General features: G+C 35.5%; 1 protein-coding gene across 1 annotated transcript in view; it reads left to right on the top strand.

Moving 5' to 3' along the window:
• Nucleotides 1-10000, top strand: part of LOC115230910 — a 39277-nt gene that overhangs the window by 5648 nt on the left and 23629 nt on the right. Inside the window, exon 2 of the mRNA XM_029801016.2 lies at nt 580-657. Within this exon, the coding sequence (XP_029656876.2) occupies nt 580-657 (78 nt within the window). The remainder of the gene's footprint in view (nt 1-579; nt 658-10000) is intronic.

Here is a 10000-nt window from a genome sequence, read left to right as displayed (position 1 = left end):
ATCAGAAGAGTGGCAGGCAAACTCATGTACAGCATTGAGTTGTGTACTTTCATGTTTTGAGTTCAAATCCCAACAAGGTCGATTTTGCCTTTCATCTTTCTGGAAGGAATAAAGTAAATACCAGCTGAATACTGAGGTTGATGTATCCAATCAAATACATCCATCTCCAAATTCAAAGCGTTGTAGTAATGTAGAAATCAATATTTCTCAAAAGAAGATGTAACAGGTCTCCTCCTTTTGTAAAAACCCAAAAAGGGCAGAGTCCCAGACTAAATGTCTTAAAGCATTCATCTGCAGCCACATAATTGACTTTCTTATACATTGTGTTATGGTCAAGAGAATGAATAACTACAAATAATAATAATAAATAGAATTGATTTCTTCATTAATATTTTTCCCTATGAAACTTGTCCTTCAACCAAAGCAAGAAACCAGGCTATTCCAAAGAATTCCTCCATGTATTCAACTGCTGTGAGTAGCCATTCTTCTGATTTGCTACATCGCATTTCAACTAATTATTATACTTTTGGTTAACAAAAGAACTTTGTTTGTGTTATTGATTTTTGCTTTTATTTGCAGAATACGTATGATGCTTATGTGCACCAATGTAGTGCTCTAAACCGGAAACCAGTTGAAAGAGTGTTCTGCGCCGAAGATGTAAGTACGCATTGTTCTGCAGTGATAGTTATTGTTATATATACACAAAGTCCTTTGACTTTATGGAAATGGTACTTTTATTTACTCCACTTATCCTAACCATTGCAACACTCATTACGAAGCTAAGTTTTCTTTCGATTAAACTTTGATTGTATTCAAATTTGAAATCAATGCAAATATATCATTGTAATCGGCATAATTTTGCCAATATCAGCATCATCTCCTTTGGCCATGAACACTGTGTTACATTCAACTAATGGAATTGCAATCTAAATTCCAATCAAAGATTATGACTAACAAAACCATTTTCTATTAGTAAACCAGCCAACATCTTAAACCGTTTCAGTTCTTGTTCTTATTATTGTTGCTCTTGTATTTGTTGTTGTTATTACAATGAAAATTTTTGTTGATAATGATGTTGTTGTTGCTGTTTGTTTGTTGAGCGAAGCAGTCGTCATCCCGTCTGTAGTGGGAGAAGTTCGAAACGTGGTCCTTTGCTATTCGTAAGACCCGCAGAAGAGAAAGCAGGTCAACCCCCAACACCGAGAGCATCGACGGATGGATGAATGCGCATCCAGGCTCAGCGGTTGTGTAGGAAGTCAGGGACAAGAAACAGGAAGAAAGAGTGAGAGAAAGTTGGAGCGAAAGAGTACAACAGGGGTCGCCACCACCCCCTGCCGGAGCCTTGTGGAGCTTTAGGTGTTTTTGCTCAATAAACACATACAACGCCTGGCCTGGGAATCAAAACCATGATTCTCCAACCGCGAGTCCGCTGCCCTAACCACTGGGCCATTGCGCCTCCTGTTGTTGCTGTTGTTGATGTTAATGTTGTCTTTTTTTATAAACCAATGCTGGCTCAAACAAGCTCTAAAATGTATGCTGGTAATTGCTAACCTTCAGAGCAGAGAAGGCTGATTCAGTTTTCCTCCGTCCAGGATCAACTGTCTTATTGACAATTTATATGTGCAACATTCTCATTTCCTTTTCTGTTACCAACATAATTCTTCGCATTTACTGAGCAAAAGAAGAACCAAATGATTTTACAATGCCATTTTCTCCTTTGGGGCTCTGGGTTATTAATCTTCTCATGAAATACTTTCACCATGAGAGCATTGTTGCATCCAAAAATAAAGTATTTTAAAAAAATGAAAAATATCAACAAGATTATGGCTGGGAGACAATAGCTTACTCAGAGTAACCCCCATTAGCTTCCATTACAGCCTCAACACAGCTCTGGAACCTGACACACATGTTCCTCATTGTGTCCGTGACAAGATCTTTGAGCACCTCCTTGATCTTGGTGACCAACTCAGTTTTTGGTGTTACGGGCTGAGCAATTAGTGTCTTTCTCAACTGTACCCTATACATACATACATACATAATAATCCATGGGATTACAGTTGGCCAGAAATTGAAGCTGGCAAAGTCAGAAATTCTCTGACAGCCACTTCTGACTCTTTCCTGAGGTAAGGCAAGGAGCTGAATCCTTCTGCCACACATGTCACCTTCTAGCAGGAACCCTCTCCAGCCAGAATTTGACTACAGCCTCCAGCAGCCAGCAGCTTCGCTTAGCCATCTGAATTGAGGCCCTGTTCAAAGATGCTGGTTGGCATGACATGATCCTCACTGGGGACGCACCCAATGGCCATCTCAGTTTGGGAGAACTTGGCTTTCATGATATGTAGGACAGATCCATATCAGTCCGACAGCCTTTATGGTGTTCCCAGAGCATTGAACAGCAGTCGTAATGTTGGCATTTTGACACCTGGTGTGAGTCATTATGATACAGGTGATTCTTTTCCAATATTTGATTGGCTTCAAGTCCACCATGTCACCTAACTTTTTCTCAATTGCAACTTTAATCATTTTGCTCTCCAACGCCATTGACTGTTCAACAATACATCAAGCTCTTCCTGAAAAAAAATGAGACATGAAATAAATTAAAAACCATCAAATTTTGCCCAAACACTCTGTATATATTTAGATAGATAGATAGTGAGAGAGAGAGAGAGACAGAGAGAGAGAGAGAGATAAGTAAATAGATAGATAGATAGATAGATAGACAGACAGACAGACAACCTGTTTCACATGATGTACAAATTAACTATCTCTTTTTGTGAGAATCATCATGAATGATGTATTTATAAAAATTTCATTCCTTTTATATATATATATATATATATATATATATATATATATATATATATTGAATCTATATGTATATATATGTGTGCGTATTTATGTCTTTTGTAAGTATGTGTGTATGGTGAATTTTTGGTGGCTTGGTTAGAGAGAGGACAGAAAGAAAGAAAGAAAGAAAGAAAGAAAGGGGTCTTTTTCTGAGATGGTTGAAATTAATGACAGTTCAAGAGGTTAATTTTCTTTGTCAATTGTCATGTTATCCAGCTGTAGAAAATAGACCCTACCAAATTGTTTTGGAAGGGTTTTAAGTGCATGTGTGTGTGCATGCACGTGTATGTGGAAGTGGGTGGTGCTTAAGTGAATTTTTCCAGTTATTTCAGCAACAAGAATAAGAACAATTTAATAGGGATTTCCCATGCATTTATAGACTTTTTAAATATATATATTTTGTCTAGGTAAGCATCTTCTGATGAAAAATCTTTCTCCCTAACCAAGCCTCCAAAAACTTCACCACACACACATACTTACACGCATATACAAACACACACATGTATATGCAGACACATATAGATTCAGAATAAAAAAAGATCATCCTCTTCTAATTTCAGCTCCAGATTTTTTTTAATTAACTCACATATATATAAAAGGTATGAATATTCTGTAAATAAATCATTCATGATGATTCTCTCAAAAAAGAGAGATGAAAGTGCTAAATAAATAATCCAAAATTCTGACAGTTCCTTTTCCTTTACATATATATATATATATATATATAATATATATATATATATATATATATACACACACACACACACACATATATATATTATATATATATCAGTTGATCAGTTGATTAGGATCGCATCAATCATGATCATAGTTTTGTAGCTTCCAGCATGTCACTGGCTTGTAGAATACTCTGAGGGAACATTAATAAATCAATTAGTTAATTAATCAATTAATAATATCTCATTCTTCCATTACGAATTTGGAGCAATTTCGAAAAGATAACAAGTACTTCACAATTCTGATTCTAGTAACATATGTTACATATAGTATGCAGAAATATATGCAATAAAGAGAAAAGAATGGACGGTAGCCATAGAATCTATGATACATATATCTCAGTAGCAAGGCAAATTATTGATTATACATATATTACATCATACAAAAAGCTTGCCATGTCTTCAGGTCACTGAACTACCTCAGTAGCAGAAATCAATTGTACTTACATTCAAACCAGCAAAATCGGAGAAAGATATCTTAGTTTCAGAATCAGTAGGAGTGGTTAGATAAAGGTAAACAGCTGATCATATGTCTTGGCTATACTAACATTGACAAAACAAGAAAAATGGTATAATTATTAAAATCACTTTCAGCTTGGCAAAAATTTGGCAAAAATTTATAGCTGCATTAATGTTGTTTGACCTGTCTCCAGTACAAGATAATCTATCTGGTGCCACGTAAAGACCAAAGATCATAACAATAATAAGGTATATACACTCTGAAAAATAAGATGAAGAGAAATACACAGATACATCAAGCAAAGTCTAAGAAAAATATATTAAAAAATTTCTTTAAAAATCCCTGTAAAAGTGTATTTATTAGGTTTGATATTTGCTGGGAACTGAGCAACATGTGTGTCCTGACTAATGTTGTCACCGCATCTCTTGTGTATCTGAGCTATTTACTCATGTACATAGCTTCCCTTAGCCCTGATGGAGAGGGCTGACTTGTAATGGATGAAGAGGTCCCAGCAAGATGATTTTTGGAAGAACGCCATGTCAGTTTTTCCTTCGTCCATGATGTTTAGCTTAAGGTCAAGCAAGGGGAAGGAACCATCACTGTTTGGGTGTTCAGTGGTGAAGCTAGTATGTTGGTCCATCTTACTGAACTTCTCTAGTACGATGGAGATGTCCTCAGAATGGAATGAGCATGAGGATGTTGTTCACATACATAGTGAAGAAGGTGCATGGGTGACAAGTACTGAGTGCCCGAAGCTCCAGCTGGTCTAAGTAAGTAATAATGAGCAGGTGTGAGAGGCTGGACCCGAGTTCTTAAAGGTACTTGAGAACAACAGATATCCAACCTCCATGGTTAACACCATACACAAACACAAGCCAAATAAACATGGCTAGAAGGATCTCTCTAAGACCTTGAAGATTCCCCACTTTAATGAGAGGATCACCTCCACCATTTATATCCAGCCCATTCAGGACCATCACTACATAAACACTTATCAGCAAGATGGTCACACACAGAACAACAGCCCTGCACATGAGTGAACTGCCCTATATACAACACTAATGTACATGCATAGAATGCCAGATATGGTGCTCCAAATGCAATAACTATTACTTTGGTAGTGCAGTCCTACCACTCCACATCCAAATAAAGGAGCATTTCGCTACTGATGTGTCTTCCTTTCATAACCACTGAACCAATTGCAGAAACACCACCAAAGAGACAGACGTCTCCATACTGGTCTCAGAGAGGAGCATAGGCAATCTCTGTATCAAGGACATTATATTGATTCATCACCTCAATCCAAAAGTCAATTGTCAACAGGAGATGGCCTGGTGGCTCCTATCAATAAGTCACAATGACTGCAACCAACATCATAACATACGCCACCAACACCATCTTCTGCCACCACCATATGAAAATAGGTCACAGTCACCACAACCAACAGTTGGAGAGTTGATGCTGCTGATGATGACCCAAATGCTGAGCTGTTTAAAATAAAATAACGAAATGTTTTTCGTAAATACATATTTCTTGGACTTCCTCTTTCTGAATGTTTGCCATTGCATTCGAAATATAAAGTTTTTTTTTTTTTTGTAAAACTTTCTGCATTGTTAAAAGCTTCTCTGATTTCTATTTACTTTCATTCTTTACTTCTGTCATACAATGCTTCAAGCATAAACGCTCTTACATCATCATCATCATCATCATCATCATCATCATCATCATCGTTCAACGTCCATTTTCCATGCTGTAATGGGCTGGATGGTTTGACTGAGATTTGGAAAGCCAGCGACTGCTCCAGGCTCCAATCTGATCTGGGAATGTTTCTACAGCTGGGTGCCCTTCCTAATGCCAACCACTCCGAGAGTGTTGTGGGTGCTTTTTATCTGCCACCAGAACAGGGGCCAGTCAGTGGGGTACTTGCATTGGCTACGATCAGTTGGTGCTTATATAATATGTATATATATATATATATATATATATATATATATATAATATATATATATATATATATATATATGTATATATATATATATATTTTGTGAAATAGAAAGATGAATAATCTTGTTGCAGATTAATCAAAAGTTTAACCGATACCTTGGTAGCAAAAATCACAGCAGAAGACAGCACGGTTGGAGGTACAACCATATGGTGTTGCAACCGTTTGGTGCGGATAATTGAATTTTAATATTATTAGTGAATTGAAGAAATGGAGTTGAACGAAGATTGAACAGAAATCGTTTTATTGCATTCTACACGTGTTCGAAAGGCACAATTTACCAAATTCCGGTTGAATAAGGAGACCATATTGTGTCTTTCTCTTCAGCAAGAAATAGGAAATCCGTTGGAAAAAACAAAAACAGAACAGAGGCGGAGCAAAACAAATCGAACGAGGCTCCTAAGAGCCCATGGCCAATATGGTCTCCTTATTCAACCGGAATTTGGTAAATTGTGCCTTTCGAAAACGTGTAGAATGCAATAAAACGATTTCTGTTCAATCTTCGTTCAACTCCATTTCTTCAATTCACTAATAATATATATATAATTCTATAGATATATCATATATATATATATATATATATATACCTACATACAGACATAAATATATATATACATATATATATATAATTATATATATATATATATATATATATACATACTATAATTAATAGATATATATATATATATAATATATATATATATATGTATGTATATATATATATATATATATATATATATATATATATATATATATATATATATGTATATATATATGTATGTATGGATGTAGGTATATATATATATATATAATATATATATATATCTTCTATCTTTCATCTTTTATGTGTTCAAATCATTAAACTGTACCATGATGGAATGCTGCCTTGAAAGGCTTAGCTGAAAAAATTGGCCTCAATATTTACTATTTTCTAAGCCTGGTAGTTATTCAGTCAATCTCTTTAGCCAAACCACTATGTTACAGGCATGTAAACAAACCAACACCGGTTGCCAAGCGGTGATTGGTGGGAAGCAAACACACACAAAGATGCACACACGCACACATGTTGTTGCATCCCCAAAGACTAAAATAAACTTCAAAATCTCAATTCTAGTAGCAGCAGCAGTTTGCCAAACTTTCCACCTGTCAAATCAGCATTCTTCGACATTGTTGCCAACTGCCTGTTAGTTGAGTAATTTTCACAGCTAAATCAAATGTTCCAGCTCTTTTTTCTCTCTTTTTGCATGAATATAAAAAAAAAATAGTCAGTTAAATAAAAGCAAATTTCAGATCAGCTGGCTTCGTGTAATACATATTTAAAATCTAATACACGGTATCTGGAAGCATTGTATTAATGAAAGATTAGCAGAATAGACCAAAAAAATCAAAGACAATGTTTAGCAAGAGGTTCGAATGTTCGATGTTTCCAGTTGGCCTTCAGAGCTTGACAAAGAGGGTTAATTTTCTAAACATCATTCAATGCATGAAAAACGATATTTTGTGGACAAAATTTAAAGAAATAAGAAAACAATATCAAAACCATGTTTTACGAATGCAATATTTCTTGTTACCTCATACAAGATTTTCAATGAGTTTATGCATGTATGTGTATATGTATATATGTGTGTGTGTGTATGTGTGCATGTATATATTATATATACATATATATATGAATATATAATATATATATAAGATATATATATATATATATATATATATATATATATATATTATATATATATATTGAATATATATATATATATATATATATCTATATATATATATATATATATATATACATATATATATATATATAAATATTTCCACATGCATATTTATATTTATATATGTATATATATCATCATCATCAATATCATCGTCTGCTTCCCATGCTAGCATGGGTTGGACGATTTGACTGAGGACTGGTGAACCAGATGGCTGCACCAGGCTCCAATCTGATCTGGCAGAGTTTCTACTGCCAGATGCCCTTCCTAACACCAACCACTCCGAGAATGTAGTGGGTGCTTTTACGTGCCCCCAGCATGAGGGCCAGTTAGGCGATACTGGCAACAGCCACACTCAAATGGTGCTTTTTATGTGCCACCAGCACAAGTGCCAGTAAGGTGACGCAGATAACGATCATGCTCGAATGGTGCTTTTTACATGCCGACGGCACAGAAGCCAGTTTGTTGCTCTGGCAACGATCACGCTCGTATGGTACTCTTAGCACTCCACTAGCACGGATGCCAGTCATCGAATTTCATTTTGATTTCGATTTCACTTGCCTTTTGTGGTTTAAGAAGCTAGCTGTTCTTTCTAGCATGAATCCCACGAGTGGATTCCTTATGTGTTTAAATGTACACTGTATTTTATGACTAATACATAGTCTTTGGACTAAATATTTACATGTTAGATCACTGGAAATGAAAATTTCTATTAATTTCCATTTCCCTTCGATATGATTACATATACATATATATATATATATATATATATATATATATATACATATATGTATATATATCGGTGCAGGAGTGGTTGTGTAATAAGAAGCTTGGATCCCAACCACATGGTTCCTGTTTTGGTGGCACTGCATGGCACCTTGGGCAAGTGTCTTCTTCTGTAGCCTCAGACCAACCAAAGCCTTATGAGAGTATTTGGTGGGCAGAAACTGAATGAATGCCATTGTGTTTGTATATATATATATATATATATATACATGTATGTGTGTATGTATGTATTTGTGTGTCTGTGTTTGTTTCACCCCTCCCCATTGCTTGACAACCAATGTTGATGTGTTTATGTGCCCGTTACTTAGCAGTTCAGCAAAAGAAAGTGATAGAATAAGTGCCAGGCTTACAAAGAATAAGTCCTGGGGTCGATTTATTCAAGTAAAGGTGGTACTCCAGCATGGCCAAAGTCAAATGACTGAAACAAGTAAAAGAATAAAAGAAGAAAAAGAATATATATATATATATATATAATTCTCAAAAGACATGCTGTTAAAGCAAGTTATGGTGGGTTCCCTAATATGAACGTTCCCAAATTTTCAACCACAATGGAAAAACCAATTTAAGTAAATCCCCACCACACTACAGCCTCAGATCCCCTAGACACTGTCCTTTAAACAACAAATGCCTTTAGAATGAACTGGTATATAGACATTGCCAATGTAGATGGAACAATAAAAATTTGTATTGGTCTCAGATGAAACATCTTTAAGAAAAGATTCACACAATTTATAGTTTCTTTCAAGAATAGAAGAAAATATAATTTGACTTTATTATCCAAATTTATATGGAGTCTTAATGACTGTAGAGCATCTATTCCACTAATAAACTAGAGCATTGTTGCTAAAATCAATAAATGTAATAAACAGAGCAGACGATGTCCATGATTCACAGAGAAGCTAAAAGTATTTATCTTACCAGTAATTTACTTTGTATAAAGAAAGTGAACATTACGCCAAAGTGCATATGAGTTTAGAGGGAGAAGATAAGCACATGTTTCCTCTGGAGGTGGATGGTGGAGATCCAGGGCTGAGGTCCTAAGACCAAGAGGTGGTAAGCAAAGTAGTCGATGGAGTGGAAATGTTGAGACACAAGCAAACCCTTGCCAAGTTCAATGCTTCCAAACTGGTTTGCACACCAGTTGGGAATGCACACATAAACACACACACACACACACACACACACACAATGTGTTCAAACTAAATTTGACGATTTTTTGATGTCTCTTTTTATCTGGAATAGCTTGATATATTGGAGAAAAGTCAATGGCATTGAGAGCATAAAGATCAAAGTTGAAGTTGAAAACAAAACAGCTGATGTAGAGGACTGAAAGTTTCTTGCATCATGAGGATTTAAGACAGGTGTCAAAATGCCAGCATCAAGACTACTGCCCAATGCTCTGTGAATACTATAAAGCTGTGGGAAGTGACAGGGGCAGCTGCAG

This window comes from Octopus sinensis, unplaced genomic scaffold (genome assembly GCF_006345805.1).
Source record: "Octopus sinensis unplaced genomic scaffold, ASM634580v1 Contig16751, whole genome shotgun sequence".
Lineage (NCBI taxonomy): Eukaryota > Metazoa > Mollusca > Cephalopoda > Octopoda > Octopodidae > Octopus > Octopus sinensis.
Note: the sequence above shows the minus strand (reverse complement) of the source record. Positions and strands in the feature narration are given on the sequence as shown.